General features: G+C 42.8%; 2 protein-coding genes across 2 annotated transcripts; both read right to left on the reverse strand.

Moving 5' to 3' along the window:
• Positions 1-3,801: 3,801 nt before the first annotated feature.
• On the reverse strand, positions 3,802-4,548 carry LOC127309701 (uncharacterized). The gene has a single exon (XM_051340476.2). It carries the CDS (start codon positions 4,483-4,485, stop codon positions 3,934-3,936), a length of 552 nt encoding a protein of 183 aa, XP_051196436.2. The 5' UTR covers positions 4,486-4,548; the 3' UTR covers positions 3,802-3,933.
• A 3,648-nt stretch (positions 4,549-8,196) lies between these two features.
• Positions 8,197-9,141, reverse strand: LOC127309800 (NRR repressor homolog 2-like). Its single transcript, XM_051340549.2, has one exon. It carries the CDS (start codon positions 9,034-9,036, stop codon positions 8,575-8,577), a length of 462 nt encoding a protein of 153 aa, XP_051196509.1. The 5' UTR covers positions 9,037-9,141; the 3' UTR covers positions 8,197-8,574.
• Positions 9,142-26,717: the final 17,576 nt, after the last annotated feature.

The following is a 26,717-nucleotide window of genomic DNA, read 5'->3' on the forward strand; positions in this document are numbered from 1 at the left end:
AATTCATATTGGAAGGAGATTCAAATACGCGATATTTCTATGGCTTAGCCAATGGGATACATCGGAAAAAACGTATTCACTCTCTTATTCAAGATGAAGGGTTGATTGAAGGCCATGAGCAACTCAAATCTTACATTACTAATTATTATAAAGGTCTGTTTGGTCCTCCGGAGGAAAGCACCTTCTCTCTTCATGAGGACTTAACGGACGATATACCCCAAGTTTCTATGGAAGAAAATGGTCTACTAACCGCACCTTATACTGAGGAAGAGGTTCAGAAGGCAATTTTCCAAATGGAATGCAACAAAGCACCAGGTCCTGATGGTTTTCCAGTGGAGTTTTATCAAACTTTCTGGGATACGATTAAATCGGACCTTCTAGATTTGTTCAGTGACCTACACATTGGACAACTAGAATTATTTCGTCTAAATTTTGGTGAAGTAATCTTGTTACCGAAAGTTAATGAGGCAGAAAGGATTCAACAATATAGACCTATTTGCCTCTTAAATGTAAGTTTCAAGATTTTCACGAAAGTGGCCACCATTAGACTTAATACGGTTGCGGATCATGTTGTCCAGCCATCACAGACAGCCTTTATGCAAGGAAGGAATATCCTTGATGGAGTGGCGGTCTTGCATGAGACGGTACATGTGATGCATTCTAAGAAATTAAATGGGGTTATTTTAAAACTAGATTTTGAAAAAGGCGTATGATAAAGTCAAGTGGTCTTTCCTACAGCAGACACTCAGGATGAAAGGTTTTTCTCCAGAGTGGCGCGCTCTAATAAATGATTTTGTGTATGGAGGTAGTGTCGCAATCCGGGTTAATGATGACGCCGGCCACAATTTCCAAACACGAAAAGGGTTACGCCAAGGGGATCCGTTATCACCGATGTTGTTTAACATTGTAGAGGATATGCTGGCTATACTCATAGAGCGGGCCAAGGCTGATGGCCAGATTGAAGGAGTGATCCCACATCTGGTTGATGGTGGTTTATCTATACTTCAATATGCCGACGATACAATTCTGTTTATGGATCATGATCTTCAAAAAGCTCAAAATCTGAAATTAATTTTGGCAGCTTTTGAGCAGCTGTCAGGATTGAAAATCAATTTCCATAAAAGCGAATTGTTCTGTTTCGGTGATGCCCAAAACGATACGGCTCTGTATACTGAGTTGTTTGGGTGCGGGCAAGGCCAATTTCCTATTCGTTATTTGGGTATTCTGATTCATTATCGGAGACTTACAATCGCGGAATGGAAATTAGTGGAAGAAAGATTACAAAAACGCCTTAGTAGTTGGAAAGGTAAATTGTTGTCCCTGGGAGGAAGATTGGTACTCATTAATTCGGTACTCACAAATATGGTACTGTATATGTTATCATTCTTCATCCTACCGAAAGGAATTCTGCATAAACTCGATTACTATCGATCCAGATTCTTTTGGCAAGGGGACAACGAGAAAAAGAAATATCGACTGGTTAAGTGGAGTATAGTTTGTAGTCCCAAAGATCAAGGAGGGCTTGGAGTTCATGACCTGGAGGTCAAGAATTCAGCTCTACTGGGTAAATGGCTGTTTAAGCTACTTACTGAGGATGGGACTTGGCAAACTATTCTTCGGAGAAAGTATATCGGTTCGAAGATACTATCCCAAGTGGTTTGGAAACCTGGGGATTCTCACTTCTGGGCTGGTCTTATGGCGACAAAAAATGTATTCTTTCGCCATGGTACTTTCTCAATCAGGAATGGAGCACAAATACGGTTCTGGGAAGATGCTTGGCTAGACAATGCACCCTTAAGTGAACAGTATCCTGCTCTGTATAGGATTGCTCGTCGACAAGGTGATACCATTGCTACTGTAATGGCTACCTCACCTCCGAATGTGACGTTCAGACGGGTTTTACTTGGACAAAGACTTGTGGCATGGAATACCCTAATTCAACGGCTCGGAGATATTCATTTATCGCACGAACTGCACGAATTTAGATGGAACCTTCATGTAGATGGTACTTTTTCCGTAAAATCTTTCTACAATGCGATCCTTCTTTCTGATTTACCAGTTGATAGCAATAAGAAGATTTGGAAGATGAAGATACCATTAAAAATTAAAATATTTGGATGGTATCTTCGTCGTGGGGTTATTCTCACCAAAGACAATCTTGTTAAGCGGAATTGGCATGGAAGTACACGGTGTGTTTTTTGTCATCAGGACGAAACAATCAAACACTTATTCTTCCAAAGGTGCCGATGAGATCTATATGGTCAGTCATCCAAGTAGCGTCTACCCTGTATCCTCCGACTAGTGTCGCCAATGTCTTTGGCAATCGGCTTCATGGTATAGATTCAAGGCTTAAGATGCTTCTTAGGGTGGGGGCGCTAGCAGTTATCTGGGCGCTTTGGCTATGTAGAAATGACAAGATCTTTAATGACAAAAATTGCTCTTTGTTGCAGGTCATCTACAGATGTATAGGTATTCTCCGTTCATGGTTACCTCTTCAGAGAGTGGAGAACCGAGACCTATTTACGGAGGTTTGTACACGGTTGGAGGCTACGGCGAGGGATACTTTTTTCCTACATGGGTGGCAGCATAATTTACGGATAGATGCCCCACCTACACCTTAGGCGTTATATGATTCATCGTTCCGATATGTATCTCGCCTAGTTTTTACTATTTATCCTTTTGGACTTGAGACAACAAAACGGCTGTGTGCATCCTGGTTATGCAGAGGCTGGATGTAATTGCTTCTTAAAGTAATAAAACATCCTTTATCGAAAAAATATAAAAAATCGTCGTGCTAAAGCCCCAAAGAACTAGCGCATGAGAGATGCAACCATCGCCGATAAAGAGAAGCGTAGATTAGAAGGAACATCAACCAAATCCGGCAGGATCAGCCAGAAACAAACCTCCACACACCCGTGGACGTTGGACGCATCGCTGCAATGGGGGCTAGACAGGGAGGACTTTATTTCATCTTCAGGGAGTCGCCACCGCACGTCTTCCTAGGTAGGATACAAACCTAAAAATATATAAAAAAAAATAAAAAATGGAGCCCTCCCACCGACAAGGACTAGGATCCACCGTAAAACCATGGCCCTGAGACCACAGGAGGCGAGACATATATATCTACGGCTCCATCGATAGGGAGGCAGGAAGCCCTAATTGACTAGGTCACAAACCGCTAGTAGAATTGGGTGGTCCTTCTATCGGGTGAGGCATTGCGCACTTTCATGAAACGGAAGGATGCAATGGCCAACCTCCACCGGTGGCACCATGTATGATGGAGAGGGACCATATGTGGTGGGACCTCGGTGCCGGCACTGCCCCTCCCCTCCCCTGAGCTAGTAGATCTATGTTATATTTTGAAATCACGGCTGTTTCTCATGATATGATTCGTAATTAATATAGTTTGTGCCTTTGAAATATTTGGTACAAGAGATACAACCCTGCATATAAACATAAAAAAACTTTTGAAGTGAAATGAAGGACAAATGGATTATATTGTGCTGAATAATGTTTGCCAAATCTAGGATCGCGTGAGTCCCAATCTGAAAATGGCACATCACAAGAGCTAATAAGTTTTGTACAGTTGAGTCGAAATTGGTAATTTCATCGTTGGCAACAATACTAAATTCTCTGTCCACAGTATTACGGCATATCTCCACTCTAGAAAAGAAATTTTGCTTCGGTATCCTGAGTTTTTGCTTCGGTATCCCCCTATTTATACTTTGCTTCTGGATCTCTCGATACCCTTCGTATGCTAACTTATTTATTCAACTTTAGTTGTTGAGAGGGAGAGAAGGAGGATACCAAAGCATACCTCTAAAAAGATGGCAGCTGGCAAATTGACTTGAATGGTTTACATCCGTGTAGACATGCATTCAGGACGAAACATCGTCCAACCCATTTGTTGGATTGAAGTACTGCTAGGCCGAGTCAATACACGCGCGCGTGGACTCGATCATTCTCTTCGACGACCTCCCATTCGTCGTCGTTCTCCGGCCGCTGCCCCTCCACATGGTCCCTCCGCCCCTTCTTGCCGGACGCCGCGTCGTCCGCCTCCTCCCGGAAGTCCTCCATCCTGAACTTTGGCCTCCATGCCGGCTCCGCCACCCTCGTCCGCTTCCTCGACGAACCGGCGGCGCCGTACACGTCCCTCAGGGCTCGGATGTTCGCGAGCAGCGCGTAGAACCTCTCCACCTGCTCGTCCTCCCCGACGCCGCAGCCGCTCTCCACGGCCGCGCTGCTCGCATCGGCGAGGATGGTCGGCTCGGAGGGCACGCGGGCCGTGGGCGCGCCGTCGCTTGCCGGCTGAGCTTCCTTCTTGTCCGATGCGGTAGCCTCCATCACCTCTGGCGGTGTTCGGCCGATCGTCGTGATCTTGAGTATTGCGTGTGGGCGAGACAGGACAATCAGAGGATACGTACGTGGATGGATGGATCGATGATGCTTCATCACCTTAAATATATAGGCCGTGCCGGCCGCCATGTGCGCGGGTGGTAATGTCAACTGTTCAAATTGACCTTCTCATGCTCGTGCGAGCTGCAACTAGTTGCGGAATGTATGTCTAGAATGCTATTTTTTGTTCTGACATTTCCAAGTTTTCAAAAAATGCAAACTAAAATTCTAGACATACATTGTGTTGTGTCTTGTGCATCTGTAAAGTTTCATCCAAAAATATGTCAAAATATGACCTGTGTAAAAAAGAGAAGACATACGTAAATAGTGTCACGTACTATTTACACATCATTTGTTCTTTTTGTGTAGGCCACATTTTGACATATTTTTGGATGAAATTTCACAGATGCATAAGATACAACAGAATGTATGTCTAGAATTTTAGTTTGCCTTTTTTGGAAACTTGAAAATGTCAGAACAAAAATGGGGTGCGGGGGCAACTAGTTGCGGAATATCCCCTCTCCTGCAAGTTGCTCTGAAGTCGTCATGGAAACATCGAAGACTTGGGGCAAGTAAGGAAAAAAGTTGAACTGACTACGGAGGTGTTTGTTTGGGCTTTTTTCAGCTTTCCAAAAGCAAAAGACAGCAAATCCAAACAAACGGGTAGCTTTGAGAGGTAGCTTTGCCAAAACCAAAGCACCTAATAGGCAAAGATGGAGAAGCACGTTTTGAGGTGCTTTAAGGTGCTTCCCGCAGCTTTTCCACTAACAGGCGAACCGTTATTTGCATTTGTCCATTTCGTTTGGAGTATTTACGGATGATTGCCACCTACAGACCGAATCGTTTTTTCAGCACAGAAGAGAGAGCCGCCCAAGGGTTTGACCCGTACGCGCAGCCAACCCCAAATTAGGCCGCCCCGCTGCCAACCCCAAATTAGGCCGCCGCCGGCCGCCACCACAGCGCCCGCGACCCTCCGCCTCCGATGTTCCCCTCCGTTTCCGGCTCGTTCTCACTGTCCTTGTCTCATTCCCGGCCTCCCAGATCGAGCGCGCCAAGCATGGAACCAGAGCGAGCCAAGCAGCAGGCAGGCAGCCGGCGGTTGGCGCAAGCGGCAGGCACGGGAGCAGCACAAAGCGGTGGCCAGAGCATTCGCTGGATGCGTGCTCTTCCTGGGAGAAATCCATATTTTGTCGTTGGCGCGGATCTCTAATTCCTTTTACATAGTTATTTTCACTTGCTTGGATGAAACGAACTAGCAAAGCTAGCTACCTACGGCAGCCTCTGAATACGAGCCTGGCGTTGTGCTTGCTGTTTGTCTCTGTGCTAACGAGTGTGCGCACATGATTTGATTGATATACAAACAAGGAACAGTGTAAATCTGGTATTAGACCGTCCTAACCAAATATGATTTTCAAATATGATTTTCCATAAACTGATTCGTTGCCGAAAATTAAGTAAAACTCATATATGTTTTATATAGTAACAAAAAATAGTAATGTTCTTCGAGTTGTGGGTATTTCAGACAATTCATCTGTCATAGCCAAACAGCCAGCCAGACTGCCAAACACTAAAATTTGAAACAGCAGCTTTCCCTGCGCAGCAGCTTTTCCTGCACAGCAGCTTTCTCTGCACAGCCAGCAAGCCACATCCCAAACAAACAGGCCCTACTACTCCCTTCCTTAAGACGCGCTCGTTTTTTTGTGTTTTTTCTTTAACCAAAAATTACTCTAAATATTTAAAGATTGTTGATATAATCAAGATATTAATTACGCATCATATAATCAAGATTGTATTGCTTAATTTTTTGATCAAAACTCGTCTAGAAATACTCGTGCGGCTTATTCATAGAAACGGAGGTAGTACACTACAATGAAGTAAGATTATTAGATTTATTATAGATTTTATTTCGATGAGAAAATTATCATAATCTACGAAAGATCATAGTCCTCAAGGAACAAAAAATAATAATATTTCGAGACACTCGCCTTGATATGCTACCGAACTGGTCAACTTTTTCTCGAGGGATATCGAGATGACCGGTTATCGAGAAATTTCGGACGGTTACTAGAAAATTTATAACATGAATTTTACGTTTAGATTAGTGGGATTGTTTTTATTTTTGTAACCCCAAGGTGACTTCCTAGTAACCATAAAATATCAAAAAAAAAATCTCATTTGGATTAGGCTTAATTAAAAAATCTCAAAACCTTTTGCCCAGCAAGCTCATTTTCCGAGGGTTCTAGGGAAACTCGGCTACCAAATAGTAACCGGATTTACCAACCCGTAACGAAAACTTTGATTAAAACCATGACCATCATGTGGTCTTCAAAGATAAATAGCTTCGGCGGCGTGGGACCGTATCATAGGCTTCGGAAATCTATTTTGTGTTGTAGAGTGTTTTCCTTGGTAGTGGGGTGATAGTGTTGCCGGCTTAGCTGGTGCACAGTCTGTCAGTCTCCGAGGCGGTGAGAATTTGTTTGTTGAGGTTCAAAAGCGAGAGCAGCAGCTCTGAAATTTTTGTTGTGCCTAGTGTGTCGAATATAATCACTTGGGTGTCAATTGCGGTCGGTTCACCGGTAGAATCCTCGAGATTGGTATGTACGTGTCACAATTGCTCTAATATTCGGCTAGTTTTCTCATGAAACCAGAAACTTATCTTCTTCAATAAAGACTAGTACAACCCTGGACTACAAATTTTCGCAATAGCTTGATCGAATATCTCTATGTGCTCCCTTTACCATAGAACTGTATAAGCTGGCTTACATGATTATGGTTATATATGTATTATTGATGATTGATCCTTGTTTGAGATAATTTGTTCTTGCAATATATAGTTATGGTCATCTTCGACTAAATTTTTAGATGCTTGTTAGTACTTTGTTTTCTTTATGCTAGCCATGATCAATCTAGAGGACGACACAAAAGTGAGGTTGATCTGCATTGGCTGGAGCGGATCTTGTGTGGTGGTTAGCTTAGTGACAATAAGAGTAAAACCACTTGTGCCCATTGATACTTTCTCTAACCATTTACTATAGACAAAAACGAGATATGTATTATTGGAGGCCAAGGACCGACGCCAAATTTCATGTCATGGAACATAAGGCAGTGCTTCTACACAGCACTTAATCTACGTCGTTGGTGTAGATCACCCACTTTGGCGGGTATTAATTTCATACTCATCGTATATGTGTGTGGTATGTTGATATTATGTTGTAATGCACATGTACATGTAATCATATTTGACATCCATGCACTTGTAATTTAACAGTTATTATGTTTTCTCATATCTATGTTTATTTGTCCTATTCGCAAAAAAATGTTTATTACTTTTTTCTACTTGTTTCCGAGAGCGATCAAGTGAACCCATAAACCAAGGTTTATTTTTAAACACCTTTTGCTTTAGTTTGTTAGTAATTTATATTTCTGCAATTAATGATTTTTAAACTAGAAAAATACTATTGTCAGTTACAAAATATCATATTAACTTCCTTTCAATTTCGTGTAACGAGCAACTACGTAGTAGTATTTAGATACAAAAAAGTAGCTTTGAGAACTTTTGGATGTTGCTAGAGAAAGCAGAACACTTAACCACCTTGCCCGTGATATACTCCATCGAGAAAGTGATTCTGCCGCTACATAACTCTGTAAATAGAGTGCCAACGAAACGGTTCACCAAAATTGCAAACACAGCTATCACCGAGGCCTCGCGAGCTTTGCAATGCAGGTAAATTGTGACTTGATTCGTTCGTCATTCTTTTTGTGTTTACCTTCAGCCTAAATTATTTTGTGTGTGCAATAAAGTACCTTGGCTTTATTCTTTGCTTAGCCTTGTAGATTATACATTTGTAACCAAGGTATACAAAACATATGTAGAACATCTTCACAATGTGTCCTTCAACGCAGGAGGTATGCAGCTCCAACGATCATTTTGATCTGTCGTCTTCCATCCACCATGGAAAAATTATTCTCCATGAGAAATTCATGAACCACACAAACGCATATTCCACCGAAATGTAAGGAAATCCCTCGGAAACCACAGACTGCGCACGTGCTTCATGCATGCGCATGCTGCACCTAGCATCACGAACAACAAGGTCAAACTTTCCTCCGTGACGACGACGGCGTGACGACCGGACGTCCTCTCCTTCCAGCTTCGTCACTCTCGTCCTCCACCGCTTCCTACGTCGTCTCCTTCCCTGGCCACCGGCTACTAGCGGCGCCCACGTCGTCCCTTCTGCCCTTCTTGGACACGCTGCCGTCTGGTGCCTCCTCGAAGTCTTCCATCCTGAACGACGGCCACCACGGCTGCTCCGCCCACCGCGCCCGCTTCCTCACCCCGCCACAGACCTCGCTGGCGCTGGCAGTGTCGTCCGTGCACGCGCCGGCGTCTCCGCTTCCTCTTGCGTACATGGCTCTCATGGCTCGGATGTTGGCCAGCAGAGCGTAGAACTTCTCCACCTGCTCCTCCTCCTCGCCGCCGGTCTCTACAATATCGGTGCTCGTCGTTGCTGACGCCGACGCCGGATCGGCCGCAGCCGCTGGCAGCTGCTCCACCTTCGCAGGTACCGGCTTTGACGCCGCTACGAGCTGGGGCGTTGGCGCCGCCTTAGCTGCCGTCAACGTGGCGTTACTGGAGTCCATGGCAATGCTGTAACCTGTAGGTTGATCTGATAGCTCGATTGCGATCACAATGTCGCTCTATGATCGATCAAGGATCAACGAAAAGGAAGCATGAGAGGACAGAGGAGGAAAGGAAGCATGAGAGGACAGAGGAGGAGTACTGAGATGACGTAGACCGGTAGACGTTGTATGGGTATGCTGCTGCGATCGTCGAGGCGTGGCGAGTGAATATATATATAGGGAGTTAATTAATACTTGATGTCCTTGATGTCCGTAACTTCCGGAGGACCGTTGGAGGCGACGAATGGGCGATTCTGGGCGATCGCCGCCGACGTTGACTCCGATGAAGATTCGCCGGCTGTCAGGGACTCCGATGAAGACTCCCCGGCGTTCAGTGACTCAAAGGTACGTACGCAGGTGGGTTCTCCGTTCGTTTTTCCTTACAGTCTACCGGCGGATGAGGCTCGCTCGCTTTCGCCTTCATCTTTGTCGGCGATCACCCGTCGGGAGCAGAAGAGGATTCGCCAGCGGGAGGCGGCGATTCTCCTAAGGTCAGGTACGCCATGCATCTCTTCTTCCCCCGAGCTTCCTTCTTCTCGTTCTTCGGCAGTTTCCAGAGCTGCCAGAAATTGCAAGATTGCAACTCCAATCCTGCCTCCATCGACTTTCGTTCTGGATTCCTTCAATGCTGAGGAATGGGTTCAGGTCTTTCGTCGGAAGCGCAAGTTATCGGCCTGGCGCCGCCGCCGTGTTTTCCTGCCGGCGAGATCTGTCTCGTCGTCAGAGAATCGCTCATGTTCACGACAACAATTTTCAAATTCAGAAATTTTGGGCCGTATGGGCTCAGAACTTCCGAAGTCATCGGTTGACTTTGATCTGCATGGTCGTATGGGCCTGGATCGGACTGTCGTCAAACCTACAGATATACGGATCCCGCAATTTGCTCGCGGGGTTGCGTATCGTCTAGGGTTCGGTTCATCTCTCAAGCCGCCGTCTATCCTATCTCGCCATCGTGCTGCTACGCTCGTTTCTGCTGCCATGGCGAACCGAGGTGGCGGCCCGAATCGGGGACGGGGTATTGGCGGACGCGGAAGCGGTGGATGGCAAGAGGGACCAGGAGGTGGCCGTGGATCAAACTATCATGAAGGAGGTCCCAGTGGTACGGCTGGGGATGGTGTGGAAGCTGATCACGCCGGTGATCACTTCAACAACGTGTTTGGGGACGGTGTTTTCCGTGCTGGTCCGGGAAGGCAGGGTTTCGGAGGCGGAAATCGGCAGTATCAAGGGTACAATAACAGAGGCGACGGACGCCGCAACTATGGGTATGGTGGATATCCTCGTCGCTACCCTTTGAATAATTCTGTAAATCATAGGTCTGGTTCGGGGAATAGTAGGTATGCTACTACCGTCACGGGTCTCATAGATGCTCAACAACGGATGGTGACTGAAGCCGCGGAGGCCTTTGCTCGGCAGCTCGCTGGTTCCTCGGAACCATCCCAGCCAAGCCAAGTTTATGTGCCCAAGAGTACTTCTGTACATCCTGCAGGACAGGGAGCTGCTGTGTTGCATAACCCTGGGTTTACCACAGCGGCAACGAAGCCAACGCTGCAACCTAGCCCTTTGGTGCAAGGGCAGACTAAGAAGCCTGAGGAAGTGCTGTTAGCTGTAGCTGGGTGTTCTTCCAAGGAGGCAATTGGTGAGGCTGAAATTTTGACTGAGGAGGAGTTTGTTGCGGCAAATAGGAAGAAAGGACCTACCTGTTTCAGATGCCGTACTGCTGGACATTTTCTTAATGATTGTGAAGTGGTTCTGTGTGATTGTTGTCAGAGACCTGAGCATGCTACGAAGGATTGCCCTCTACTTCGGGCACCAAAACCTCGTATTGCGATGTATGGTACAGGTCACCCAGATCTTACTTTTTGGGAATTACCATTGTCCAAATCTGTGAGGCCAAGAGTGGAGAACACAAGACTTGGAAGAGTTGAAGTATCTGGAGGGGTTCTTAATATTGAACAGTTAATTGCACATTTGCAATGGATTGTTCCTGACCCTCTTTATGTCTGGGAAGTAGAACAAATGGAGGACAAAGTGTTCAGGGTTAACTTCCCTAGTAAGAATGAATTGGTTAGGGTGCAACATTTTGGAAGATTCCATGTTCCTAACTCGACTATTATTCTTTCATTTGATTTGTGGAAAAAGGAGATTCAGCCAGCTTGGGAACCTGAAGATGTTTGGGTGAGGGTTTCTGGCTTACCACCCGTTGCTCTCGATGATTATTTAGCTCTATGGGCATTTGGAGATGTTTTTGGTAAGACCAAAGAGCTTGATATTGTATTTACAAGACAACATAATATCCTCCGCATTCTTATCACCTGTTTAGATTATACTCTCATTCCTGACACATGGGACCTTAAGGTCAAAAATGAGTTCTTTCGGTTAAGATTTGAAGTGGAAGGAGAGAAAGGGACAAACAACATTGATGTTACTATGTCCGATGTCCATGGGGATGGAGGTGATGGAGGTGATGATGAGTCCAACAATAACGCCCATGATAAGCCGGCTGGTGGTGCTAGTGAGCGCGATGTGAAGAGAACTAAAAATGTAGAGGGTGCAAAGGATGGAAAGAGTACATCCAGTACACCACCTATTGCAAAAACAAATTCTGAGTTGATGCACATGAAGGCTAGTGCACTGGCATTGGATAATGGCCTTCATATTTTGTCTAAATCTGAAAATATACAAAGGTATGATGATGTATTTTTTAAGTCCAACAATTTGAGTTTAAGCCCTAAAGAGCTATATTCTTCTTTCAGTGCGGTTGCGGAGGGAGTTGTGGAGTATGATCCGATAAAACCTCGCGCAGATGCGTTTCCCATATCAAACAAGCAAAATATTCAAGTGCCAGTACATGGAGCTGTCGTTCCTAGCAAGGAGGAGGGAGGCACGTCGATCGCGTCGGCGCTGCATGAAGCACGCGGATCAAACCATGCCTTGGGTGTTGATGCCGCGGCTCTGCTGCCGGGCGGGCCGATGACGGCTAGCATAGCGGAGTCCCTGCCCACTTCGCCTGTATTGAGCAGCACCTTGCTGTCTGCTGCGCCTCTCTCTATGTCGGTTAAGACATCAAATATAGCAAAATCCATTGAGACAACTAAGGTGAATGAATCTGCTTTGTTGCACGTTTTGAGTTCTGATGTAGATTCTTATATTCCTGTTTCTTTCGATGCACAGGGAGTGGTTGCCCCAGGTTTTTGTCCGCCTGTTGAAAATGTTAACTCTTATATGAATGTACCAAGGTATGATAAGGTCCATTTTAGTGCTAATCCTATGTGTACCAGTTCTAAGAATTTTGTTTCATCTACCAGTGCGATTGTGGAGGACAGTGGGAAGTATGTTCAAACTGTTCCATCAGAAACAGCAGTTGAAAAGAAGGCGGAAAAGGTTACGTCGATCTTGGCTGGCGTGCATGGAGCTTGCCGATCGGAGTTTGCTGGAGCAGACCGTGAGGATCTGGCCTCACCTACACTCACCAGATCGCCGCCTGTATGCGGCCCAGCTTCGGCCAAGGGGAATGGAGGCTCGCCTAGGCCCAGCATGCAGGGGACTGCAAAATCTATGCAGACGCCGCCGAGCAAATCCACGTCTATCCATACGGTGATTAAGCACAAGGGTGCGGTCAAAAATAAGGTGAATAAATTAAATGAGATGCATTTTATGAATCAACAAGACAGGTCTCTTTCTTTCTCAAATAACACACAGGGAGTTTGTACCCTGGGTGAGAATATTATGTCTCAGTCTTTTTCTTTCAAACAGATTGTCGATTTTGGGGGTATTAAAGAGGAAGCATTGCAAAGTGTGCGATCGAGTGAAAGGTTGCGCGCTCAGCCAAATTATGATGCTACTCAAATGGAGAGGGCAACAATGATTCTTCAGAAGCGTGATGAGATACCTGCGATAGGTACGCCCAAGATACAACCCAACTCGTTATTATCTTTCTCCGATGAGCAGATTATTCAACATGCTAACTCTTTGGGGGTGTCACTGGGTAATTCACATCAAGAGAATGTTATTTCGGTTAATTTAATGAAAGAAATTGAATTGGGACGTATGCTCACTGTGTTGGAAAAAAATGATAAAAAAACTATCAATAATGATTTTGATTCATCTTGTTTGATAGTGTCTCGTGCCTCCAATTTATGTGAGGATTTGGAAAACGAAGAGGACTTACTTGGGGATGAGTTAAATAAGGTTACTCCTATTATTCCTAAAGATAAGATAAGACGTAAAAAATCCTATGATAAGAAAAATGTCAGGAGGAGTAACCGCATTCGTGTTAAAACTTCGAAATCATAATGCATATTTTGAAAGGAATAACTTGGAACAGTGAAGGTTTTAGGGACCCTGGAAAACATCTTTTTGTTAAGGAATCCATTAGGGAGTATGACCTGGATTTTTTTGCTCTTTTAGAGACAGGCCGGTCTAACTTTTCAATACCTTTCCTTAGAGATTTGTCGGCGGGAAAGGAGTTCGCTTGGTTTTGTTTGCCTCCGCAGGGAAGATCGGGGGGAATTTTGGTAGGAATAAATACTGCAACTTTAAAAGTTAGTAGAGTTGATAGTGGAGACTTTTGTGTTAAGTTGGCTGTTAAATCAAAGATAGATGGGTTCGAATGGTTACTTGTGCCGGTGTATGGGGCGGCGCAAGACAAGTTCAAACATGATTTTCTTGCGGAGTTAGTGAGGATGTGTGACTCTGAGACTTTACCTATGTTGCTAGCAGGTGATTTTAATATCTTAAGAAGACCAGAGGAGAAAAGTAATGATAATTTTAATCCTAGGTGGCCTTTTGTTTTTAATGCAATTATAGAAAGTCTGAATCTAAGAGAGATTGCATTGTCAGGAAGACAATTTACTTGGGCTAGTAGACGAGATAATCCAACATATGAAAAATTGGATAGAGTTCTAACTAGTGTTGAATGGGAGCAAAAATTTCCGATGGTATCTGTCCGGGCTTTAACTCGGGCAGGTGCGACCATACGCCTATACTTATTGATGCTGGTAGTCAAGCTCATTTTGGCAATAAGATTCGTTTTACTTTCGAGCTCTCTTGGTTAGAGCAGGAGGGTTTCCATGAGATGGTTGCAGCTGAATGGGCTGCTGGACCTGTTGGGAAGACTCCTATACAAACCTGGCAGAATAAAATTAGACATCTACGTCGTTTTTTATGGGGTTGGGCTAAAAATTTAAGTGAAAAATATAAAAGAGAAAAGGAATGCTTGTTAGCTATTATTGATGCTTTGGATATTAAGGCTGAATCCGCACCCCTATCTCCGAATGAGAGGAATGATCTGAAAACAGCCAATGAGAAGTTAAACAAGCTTAGGCGGGATGAAGAAATTAAATGGGCTCAGAGGGCTAAGGTGAAATATATTCAGGAAGGAGGGGATAATACTAAATATTTCCATCTAATAGCAAATGGGAAACATCGGAAAAAGAAAATTTTTCAGTTAGAACAAGACGAGGGTACTATTGTCGGTGATGATAATCTAAAGACTTACATAACTGAATATTACAAGAAATTGTTTGGCAACCCTGAGGCGAGCTCTGTCACTTTGGATGAAAATAGAACTGGTGATATTCCACAACTATCGGCAAATGAAAATGATTTATTAACCATGAATCACTCAATAGATGAAATTCATAAAGCTGTCTTTCAAATGGAGCATAATAAATCGCCTGGACTGATGGATTTAAGCTGAATTTTATCAGCATTTTTGGGAAGTCATTAAAAAAGATCTGATGGCACTCTTTGAGTGTTTTCAGAGAGGAGATTTAGATTTGTATAAACTCAACTTTGGAGTTATCACTTTGCTCCCGAAAAAGGAAAACGCCACCCAAATTCAACAGTATAGACCAATTTGCCTACTGAATGTTAGTTTCAAAATCTTCACTAAAGTAGCTACAAATCGAATATCGGAAGTAGCCCAGAAAGTGGTCAAACCGACACAGACAGCTTTTATACCAGGAAGACATATCCTAGAAGGTGTGGTGGTCCTTCATGAAACGATACATGAATTGCATAGGAAAAAGCTTGATGGGGTTCTTTTTAAAATTGATTTTGAGAAAGCATATGATAAGGTAAAATGGCCTTTTTTGCAACAAGTTCTTCGTATGAAAGGTTTTGATCCAATTTGGTGTGAGAGGATTCGACACTTTGTAGGGGGGAGTGTAGGTATTCGAGTTAATGATGATATCGGACATTATTTTCAAACTAGGAAAGGTTTGCGCCAAGGTGACCCTTTGTCCCCGATTTTATTTAACATTATTGCTGATATGTTGGCCATCCTTATTTCTCGGGCTAAGGAAGATGGGAAAGTTGGAAGTTTGTTACCGCACCTGATTGATGGGGGTATATCTATATTACAATATGCGGATGATACGATTCTTTTTATGGAACATGACATAGCAAAAGCTATTAATATGAAGCTTATTCTTTCTATCTTTGAACAGCTGTCTAGCCTTAAAATAAATTTTCATAAGAGTGAAATTTTCTGCTTTGGTAAGGCTAAGGATATGGAGCATCAATATAGAAATATTTTTGGGTGTGAAGCTGGATCCTTACCTTTCAGATATTTGGGTATCCCTATACATCATAGGGCACTTCGAAATGTAGAGTGGAACCCTGTAGAGAACCGATTTGCATCTAAGCTAAGTTGTTGGCGTGGGAAAATGCTTTCATACGGCGATAGACTAGTTCTCATTAATTCGGTTCTAACAAGTTTACCTATGTTCATGTTATCCTTCCTGGAAATCCCAGTTGGGGTGAGAAAAAGATTAGATTACTATAGATCAAATTTCTTCTGGCAATCAGATGAGAATAAAAAGAAATATAGACTTTCTAGGTGGAATATATTGTGTAGACCTAAAGATCAAGGTGGGTTAGGAATCGAATTACTTGAGTTAAAGAACAAATGTTTACTCAGTAAGTGGTTGTTTAAATTGCTCTCGGAAGAGGGTATGTGGCAGCAACTGTTGTATAATAAGTATCTCAAGAATAAAACTCTTTCACAGGTTGAAGCAAAGCCTAATGATTCACAGTTTTGGAAAGGACTTATGCATATAAAGACAGAATTCTTTAACCGGGGTTTTTTTAAGGTGGGTAATGGAATGACTGTTAGGTTCTGGGAGGATACATGGATGGGGAATGCCCCATTGTGTCAACAGTACCCAGCATTATATAATATTGTTCAACATAAAAATGTCCTTGTTTCAACAGTTTTGGCTCATACACCCTTGAATATCACTTTTAGAAGAGGTTTAAATAATAACAAATGGGTACAATGGTTGAATCTATGTCAACGGTTAATGGCAATCTCTTTAAATAATGAACAGGATGTGTTTTGTTGGAAACTCACTGATTCCGGTCTATTTTCTGTCAAGTCTATGTATCTAGATATGATGAATGGACATGCTATTTACCTTCGTAAATATTTGTGGAAATTAAAGATCCCCTTGAAAATTAAAATTTTTATGTGGTTCCTTAGTAACAAAGTGCTCCTTACTAAGGATAACCTTGCTAAAAGAAAGTGGAAGGGATGTCAAAAATGTTGTTTTTGTGATTCAACTGAAACTGTTAACCATTTATTTATCACTTGCCCATTTGCAAAGATTGTTTGGCGTATGGCTTATTTTACTTACAACATACCTCCACCAGCTAATGTTACTAATATGTTTGGTAAATGGCTTAACGGGGTACGTAAGGACGATAAACACAAAATCCGTATGGGTGTATCTGCTTTATGCTGGTCCATTTGGAGGACGAGGAATGATATTATCTTTAATAAACAAATTGGGACTAATTTTTTGCAGGTTATCCGACGCGCTGCGCATTGGATTCAACAATGGGTTTTGCTTCTCCCTATGGAACAGCGGGAGGATATGGTTTCTGGGTGCAACCGGATGCTAGTGGTTGCTCAGGACTTCTTTTTCCGGGCTACTGGATGGCGACACATTAATAGATTAGCATATGGATAGGCTATCTACATGTTGCATATTTCTGTGGTTGATTCATGTATCGACCTTAGTCTCACCATGAATGTAACCTGGATTTTTTTGTAAACTACTTTGGTACGTTTGGTTTAATAAAATGAGCCGTGTGCATCTATTGATGCAGAGGCTGGGGCGATGCTCCCATATCTAAAAAAAAAATATATATAGGGAGTGTCGTGAGTCATGCTTGAAAATGTGGTGTCCTTTACTTAACATTATTATGTCCAAAATTTACTAAGTATTTATAAGTTACTCCTATGAGTAATTTTGCAAAACAAACATCATATCACTCCGTACATGATTTACATAACGGACCCACAAATTAGTGTTGCATTCCCAAGACACCCACTAAACCAAATTCCAGTTAGCTCCGGCCGTATATATATATCACCGACGAAGCAGTAGATCGAGAAACACATCATCATGAAAACCGAACTATAGCCCTATAGCACAGTCGTGTAGTACGCTTACGGCAGCACAAAAAGTTGACCCGCTGTGGTGGCCGATACAATTGTTACGCCGGTTTTGCTAATTCTCAAATGATTGAGAAATTAAGCTAATTCTTGTCATTGAATCTTAATTGCAACGCGCTAGTAGTACAAATCACAAAGCAGTCCTAAGGTCTAGGGCAGTTGTAACTCATGTTGCAACTCATCACTAGCATGAATCCCGAGGCAATCCAATGGTCTAGTATTTTTTTTTCTCAATTGCACCCAGTTTACAACTAGAAACATATATTAATTATTTGCAACCCATGCTAGCACAAATCACGGTGTTATCCGATAGTTTAGAAGTTGATTGAGAACTAAGCTAATCCTCAATCGACTGAAAATTGGCTTAGTTTCTACTCGACTTCTGAACCAAAGGATTGCGTTCTGATTGGTGCTAGCCGTGAATTGCAGTTTATTTAGTTGTGCAACTCAGTTTTGGATACTTGCACATGACATCACCTGACTCATAATTAACCGAATTCTCGGTAGAATTCTACTAGTCACACCCACCCTTATTACGTAGCATCGTATTTCGATCACTGACTAGCCAAGGGTCTTCCAAATATAATGGAGGACCGAGCAAGGGTGCGCCCCCTCGCAGAATCAGATGAATTGATATTGATATCATGGTCTAGATGGTTTTTTTTTAAAAAAAATCTTACAATTGTTCGAACTCATGAAACATTGATTTCTAACTAGATTCATGTAATATGAAAATATGTTTCATGATGATTCTGCTAATATAGGCATGCGTTCAGGTGTTGATATATATTTTCGTGTATTTGATCTAACTTTAAATCGTGTAACTTTAAAAAAAATAACGTGTACTACATTTTGGTACTCTCTCCTATTCATATTAATTGCCTCAACTTTACCTAGATATAGTTATATTTAGTCAACAAATGCATCTAGATACATATTTACTACATCCATCCAAAGCTTAAGGTTTTTTTAAAGTCAAACCAAGTAAAATTGACCAAAATTTTAGAAAAATTTATCAACAAATATAATATTTTGTAGATATCGTACGAAAATATATTTCATTATATATTCAATAATATTAATTTTGTATTTTGCATGTTACTAATTTTTGGTAAAAGCTAAGTCAAACTTGACATAGTTTCACTTTCTAAAAATAATATAAGCCTTAAGATTTGGGATGGAGGTAGTATATCTGTATCTAGACAAAGTTGATTTAGTTAATTTGGATAGGAGAAACTAAGAGGAAGTGGGGACTATTTGGTAGAGTGTGTGTTTATGGTGGTAGTACACTGCGATCTGCCAATTAAAACCTTGTGTTAATGACTCTGACCTTTTATGATTGATGGAGGTACTAGTACCAGCCTTGTGAGAACGTCAACAGGAAGAAGGTATCCTCGATGAAGCAGGACAAATCATCAGGACAAACCGCGCTTGAAAACAGCAGTACTCTGTACAGTACTTTATGTTTAATCCGTGACGAGCCCTCGGTCTTGCAGAAATAATGGAGGACCGATCGAGGATGTGCCCCTGCCAGCAGCCCAGCACTAGCTGTAGGAGTACTTAAAAAACAATTATAGATTGCGATGCCATTATTCGCTTTTTCTCCTGGAGCTCCATAAACTAATCCACTTAGAGCAATTTTAATAGTGTAGCCAGCTGCCGGCTATAAGCCAAGTGCCATGAAATCTATAGCCAACTTAGAGTCAATACATACAATAGTGAGCTATAAAAATGTAGTATTTTATTAATGTATGACCCCTTCACTCTCATAAAGTGCCTAGAAGCACGTGCTAGAGCTGGCTCTTGCATAGGAGCTCACTCTCCTTCTCTCTCCTCCTCTCTCTCCTCCAACTAAACAATAATATATTATTTTAATCCTTACAGTTGAGTAGGATTTATTGTACTTGCTCTTATCTATGCACCTGGGCAAGAACAGACGACGTCATGCATGTTCCCCGCCATGTTTAAAAATTCGGACTCCGCAGCGAGTGGCTGGGATCGAAGTCCTCTTCTTCTGTTCATAATCGCCAGTTTACGAAACTACCCTCGGGTCGTAGGTCCGAACGTACCCCACGGGCCACGGGCGCAGACAAGTGCGGCGGGCCCACAGGTCGGTGGTGGGCAAAGCGGGGAAGGGCCAAAAGCTCCACGATCTCATCATGGGTGTCATCAGTGGATGACGGAGGCGCAAACGACGAAGGATGACGTATGTTTGACGGATTAGACTAACTACTCCAGTAACCAACAATAATGCTACGGTGGAGGGAGCCACCAACTAGCAGCTGACGATTTTCAACTGACGTCAGCACTGCAAACAGCCGGTGACGTTGCTGCTAAACTACCTAAACGCAACTGCAGTTGTTGGCTCCACTATTTTGTAGGACGCTTCTGGCCGTGTGTGTGCGTGCATCACACTTCATGTCAACATGCCGCTCGGACCCGGGCACCGTTCCTATTTGGCTACCACTTGCCGATGGTGCTTGGCAGCTTTTTTTTTTTTTTTTGAGACCCCTCGATCTGTGTTACAGCTGTAGCATCTGAACTTATGCACTAACTCAACACCACACTCACACCACACACACGCACATCACTAGTGCACAAGCTAGACTCTAGAATTATACACACAGCACACATAATTTGGGTGTCCCTAGGAGCTAGTAGTTGTGGCACATATGTGTGGAGGGGATTTTATTCTGGGGCAGAGCCCCCGGTGAGACACCAGAAAATCGTCCCTCATGGGAATCGATCTCGGGCGGGCAGGCTGGCCACTGCCAAGCCTAGCCACCGCGCTAGCCGCGCGTCCTCATGGTGCTTGGCAGCTTGGGTTAGAAGATGCTATACCATGATGTGCATCACATTGTAGTTTTCACAGCCAATATGCTCTAAAAAACAAATGATGATCGCGATTTGTGTGCATAAGTTGAGGTTGCGATCGAGACCGCAACAATAGTTGCAAAAAAACAATTGGATTCACTAACTGGAGTAAATATATTTCGGTAATCTTGCACAACTACGATTTGACCACTTTTGGGCCAGAAAAATTATAACTAACTCCTCTGCGAAAAAAAGAATTGATCGTGCACATTGGCCAACTTTTCGTGGAAAAAAGGTGTAACTAATTCTTCTGCAAGAACATGAAAAATGTATTGAATATTTATGTTATTTTTTGACCTGCTAGTGCTACCCACGAGCATGTCTTGAGGCTTGAGCCATATACATATTGTGACTGTCATTCTTTTGAGTAATTTTCTCTTTGCATATTTCAAAAAAATTGTCGGTGAATATCTTCAAAATTGGGAGGGTAAACGTGATTTCTAGGGATAAGAAGTCAATATTACACATTTTTTCCTCAACGAAACGCAAAGATGCATCGCTCCCATTGAGAAACAAAGAGAGAGGCATGAGCTTAAAAGGGTAAAAATAGTCTCACTTTCAAACACTAACACCTTTTACACTTTCCCAAATCTCAACCTATTGAAAATTTAGTACTCTCTCTAATCCATAATAAGTATCGGGGATTTAGTACAAAGTTTGGGAATTCAGTATAAAGTTTGTATAATTTTATACTGAATCTCCGACACTTGTTATGGATTGGAGGGGGTACTAAAGATACCTAGCCTCTGGCCCTTTTCTGTGTGCACATTCCTTTCTTGTGGATTAGTCTTGTGTGGAATTCATGCGGCCACGAACTTCATGGGTTTACATAGCCATCCACGTGGCCTCGTCCAAAATGGGCCGGAATAATTCAAATCCTTGTAGAATTCCTCTAATATCCTCGTAACTCAAATTTAATATAAAGTGAAATCGATGATTTGTTTCCTTCTAACAAGGGCCCAATGTCACACTCTACTAATTAAGAAGATAATTACCCATTAAGTCTCTGTAAAGGGGGTCAAAATCGATATGACACGCCCACCGATTTTCTTCATAGAACACGGCAACATGTAGATGCAGGTCCCTGCTAACTGATCTAGCTACCAATATATAAAGTGCATGCATATTTTCAAAGGTATATCACCATTGAGCTTGGCTGCAAGTGTCATGGTCATAACTCCTCCTCAAGACAGCTATTCGACTCCGCAGCATAAGCCTATCGTGTCAGCCCATGACAAGAGATTCTACCACACACTCCAAAGGTTGGGAAACTCTGAGTCCGATGGTTGCAAGGTTCACGTTGAAGATGATCAGTGCAGAGAAACATCCCATCACCAGACAGAGTCACCACCTAGATGACGAGACCATAACACAAACTTCATAATAACAGAGTTGAGCACACAGATTAAAAAAAAACGTACAACGACCAAACACTGCTCTTCCCCGCCATAGTTGTCGCACAAACCACTAGGAGCATCAGGGTGGTCCTCGTGCATGTTTACTGAAGGGAGGAGGCAGTGCCCCGCCACGTCCATTGGCCACCACTTGTGACGATGGGGGTACCCGTAGGACTATAGGAGGCACGATGCTTGTCGTGGTATAATTTAAGCACTTGATTATGTGTTGCAATGCAAGTGAAAAATAACTACTTCCTCCGTCCAAGTTCGCAAGGCAAAGTTTTCAAATATCTTGGTTCAAGGTGAATTCTCATTGGCTCTAAATTTGCACGTTCTCCAACAGTTTCATACACAACATGCAAAAACTGAAACCCTTTCACATGCATGGAGTACTAGTGTTTCACATGCATGGAGTACTAGTGCGTGGTGGGAGATGAAAAGAGGAGTATTTGCATGCAAAAATGAATTAGTTTACTCCCACATTAAATGCAAAATGTGCCTAGGAGGTGAGTGATTTTGGGACAAATATTTTTTGGGAATTTGCCTTGCGAACTGGGACGGAGGGAGTATATTCGTTATGTATGAGTAAAACAAATTATGCTCCCACGATACTAAAATATTTCCTCCCTTCCAAAATGAGTGCCTCAGCTGGATGTAGCATAATTTTGAGATGTAATCTTTGTTTTGCTGCCGTCTTTTTCTTTTCATCAAAAGTTATAAGTGTACGCGTGTTACATCATGATGGTGAAAGGAATGACAGGGGAATAGATTGTGTGTGAACCATGTGTGGTGACCCGGCATACCACTGCATGGTGTAGTATGCAAGTCTGATATAACACCAATGAAACACAGTTCCACGGGTACTATATCGCTCAGAGTGGTACAACAGAAACATATGCGGGTCCAAGGCATGTCTATAGAATTACAACATCGACTCTGTTACATAAGATCATCACAGCCTCCTACTTTACAATGAGGTAAAACTGCAAATAAACTCCAGAAGAACGACTCGTAGTCTAGTCTTATCACGAACTCTATTTGTAGAGTATTTCACTAACTACAGAGGCTAAGCATAGACTCTAGCTAAATAGGAGCTAGGTTTAGGAAGATAGTTCCCTTCTATGGCTAAACTAAGTTTTGTCCTTATTGGATGTGGTATCTGTCTCTTCTGACAGGTTCCTGTCTCTTGAGGTAATTGTTGACTCCTCGGCCTTCGAGTTGCACTGTAGATCCTCCTTCGATGCCTCCATATCTAAGCAGGGGATTTAAGAGTGGGATGAGTACGAGCGTACTCAACAAGTTCATTATAGGAAAGAGGTGTTTAATGCACTAGCTACAGCATTAGACCAGAAAGTCTAATACCAATGCAAGTTTTCATAACCATTTCTTCAAAAGGTTGCTTTTATTCAGAAGAACTATGTCCGTCAGCCTTCACCGGTTTACTAGAACTTCATGGAGCTCCTTTCCGGCCGCGTTCGTAGTTCCATATCCCGGAACAGGGAGTGACAGGTCACGGTTCTTTACACTCTGCAGAGGTGTGTTGCTTTACCCATAAGAGATCTTAACCTTGGTGCCAACCGGGTGATCTTCCCGTCCACACATCCTATGGTGTGAGGCCCGGTATAAGGTCTAGCCAATCATGTTCCTCCGCTACCTTGAACACCCACCCTTTGTTGCATGCCCTGACCCTGGGTCCACGCCAGTCCCATTATTCCTGTAGATTTCAAGGTGGACCCCGACCACGATGACAGTGCTGGGCTCTACCATACACTCCTACGCCGGTAGCTGCAACCCATCATAGACCGCAATACCGTGGGGACTTGAGGCTTCCCCAGCCTACCGCTTGTTCTTCGAACGACAAGTGTCTATGGACTGTGCCGTGGGGACTTAAGGCTTCCCCAGCCTACCGCTTGCCGCCGACAGATACAAGTGTCTACGGTAGCATCCGTTGATGAACGAGAGGTGGAAATACTTTTGACTACTCCATCCCACTCCGGATCTTATGGTTAACACGGGTATTACGGCACAAGAATCACTGGCCACATTTGTTGTTTAATCCTAGATGGATATAAACCCTTGCAATGGAACCTCCACCATATCAACACAATCCATGGTTCCATTGCCCACCATATAGTCATATTCATAGTTATGAAAATAGTGGTTTTGGTTTTTATGCAATAGTGATAATCATAGTACTTTGCAAGTAATTTGATAAAGATACTCAAATGACATGAGCAAGCGATGAACTTGCCTTTCTTGGCTGCAAGATTATGCAGACAAGGTCTTCGTTACGCAATAACTCCAAATTCTGAAATAGCATCATCGTCCGGTAAGGACGATGTTTAAAAGATTGGCAAGGATGCAGTAATGCATAAGTATGAGATGCAATCGCTCTAAGCGTGACCTAACCCTGATGATTTAGGATCAGTGAGTTGTAATGATTGGTTCAGGGTGTGTTGCACTTTTAGAGTGATTCACAAACAAGGTTCTTATTCAGGGTTGTGTTGTTTTAGAATCATAAGCAAGTGGTAAAATGCATAGTAACAATCATACACACCAGGAAATAGTACTTGTATGATAAGTAAAGAGCAGTTGTCAATTTTAAGTCCTATAATGCATGGTTGATGATTATTTAGTATATAATTCAAAAGAATAACTTTTGAAGAACATGTTCTTAATAAAGAACAAGTATGATAATTATGGTTGTGGAGTTCTATAGTTTACTATGGGTTCCAACTAGTTTCTAGGGTAAGGATTTGATGGATCCCAACCAGGTTGGATTCATTAATAGCTTGAACTTGTAGGGTTGAGTTAAGCCCAAGCATCTTGAGCAATCTATTATAAATAGTTGCTATCAAGATTGGTTTATCTTGTTAGTGATAGCTGGCTAGGGTTTATAGGTCCTTATAAGTAGGGTTGATGATGATTTTTTATTTACTTCAAAAGAATAACTTTTGAAGAACATCCTTCTTAAATAATAAGAATTATTACAATTAAGGTTGAGGTTGTCTTGTATTAGCCATTAGATCTCTAAGTAGAGAATGGTTGGTTCTTAAATAGGATAGTTCATAAGTATTTCACACTAGTAGGGTTTAGTGGAACAGGGTTATATAAAGTAAAATAGTAGGTATGGTTGCTGTTAGGGTTCATCACATTGGTGTGATGCTAAATAGGAATGAACAAGGATGATGGCTTTGGTAAAAGGATCTAGGGTTTACACTTGGTTAACCCAACTTAATTATCTAGATCTGATGAAGATGAACACATGGGATGCTAATTAGTAGTGATAGGGTTCCTATATTTTATGTGGATTTGAATCAATATTTAGTTGCTAGATATGAATCTATGATTACTAATGAAGTAATATGATTACATGTTACTTGGGGTTTAGGTTTGGAAACCATTTAGGTTTCACACATAAAATAGTGGAGTTAGGGTTTCTAGCGAGTTAGGGTTTGGGGTTTCACATACAATTGTGAGATTGTAATCTTCATTCAATCTGAAATTAGGGTTTCCTAATTACCATGTAGTTCTATGATTAATAACTTCATTTTAAGGTTGAAGTTATTATTAACTTGGAATTAAAAATAATGTTGAATGGGCATTAAATTATTTTTAATGAATTAATACTTAAGGTAATTATTAATTAAGGTTTAAATCCTCTTATTAAGGATTTAATAAATTAAAAATAAAGGAAAATTAGTTTTAATATTTTCCTGATTTACTTACTGGTTTTTATTAAATTTAGAAGTTTTTCCTAATTATTGAATTTTAATTTAATTAGGAATAAAAGAAAAGACTTAATTATTAAGTATAAAACAATTAAATTTTTATTAAAAATAAAAATTTCATATTATATTTTTATTGGATAGAGTTTACTGTTCTATGAATTTTGATGTATCATTTATATTTTTCTGACTTAATATTAATTTTATATAAATTTTTAAAGTTGCAGTAATTATTGAAATGAAATTAAAAGAAAATGGCTTAAACTACTATCTGTACCCGGCTATACCTACCCACCCAGTCACTGACTGGTGGGCCAATGCCACGTTGGCTGCCACGCGGTGCCATCGTGGCAACCAAGTGCACCACCGGCGGCCAGTCAAGGACGGCGCCGGCGTTGGAGAGCTTCCGCGAGTGCGTGTGCGTGCTCAATCGAACAAGGACGACGAGGTGAACCGAATGGTGGTGGCGTCGCCCCTCTATGGTCGTCGGAGCTTGGCCGGCGGTGGAACCGAGCGGCAGAGTTCACGGTATGAGTGATGCGGTGAAGCTAGAGGACGCAATCGAGCAGGATATGCATGCTACGAGATTCAGGGGCTCACCAGGAGCACGCAGGGCTTGATGGCGTCGTCAATGGTGGTCGGCATCGCCGGAATTGCTCGCTCCCGGTGTCGGGGAAGACGAGCCTGTCGACGGCGATTCTGTGCATGGCAGCTCGATTCCCCTTGCAGGAAGAGCAAGTCGACCACGGTGATTCCAATGGTAGTCACGGCGAGGCTCGGGGTGGTCCCTGTCGACGGCGATGGTGATGGCCGGGCTAGCTAGGGTTTCGGTATGGGAGAAATTGAGACGAGGAAGAAGAAAAGTGGGCGCTAGGGTTCGTCCTGGGGTTTAAATAGGCGCTCGGACGATCCTCGTCACGCTGCCGGTGAAGGAGAGCTCGCCAGCGCCGTGACGAAGACGAGCACGGCGTCGTGCTGTCGACCATGCGCGGGGAGAGGATGAGGACGACGCCTCCCTCGCTGATATTTCACGAAGGGGTACGTGGGCTGCGACGGGCTGTGCTGGACTACTGTTGATGGGCTGCTTGGTGGGCTGCGACGCTGGGCTGCTCGTGGGCTGCGATGGACAGGTGAGTCAGTAAGGGTTTTTTTTCTCCCCTTTCCTTTCTATTTTTTTATTTT

This window comes from Lolium perenne, chromosome 1 (assembly GCF_019359855.2).
Source record: "Lolium perenne isolate Kyuss_39 chromosome 1, Kyuss_2.0, whole genome shotgun sequence".
Taxonomy (NCBI): Eukaryota; Viridiplantae; Streptophyta; class Magnoliopsida; order Poales; family Poaceae; genus Lolium; species Lolium perenne.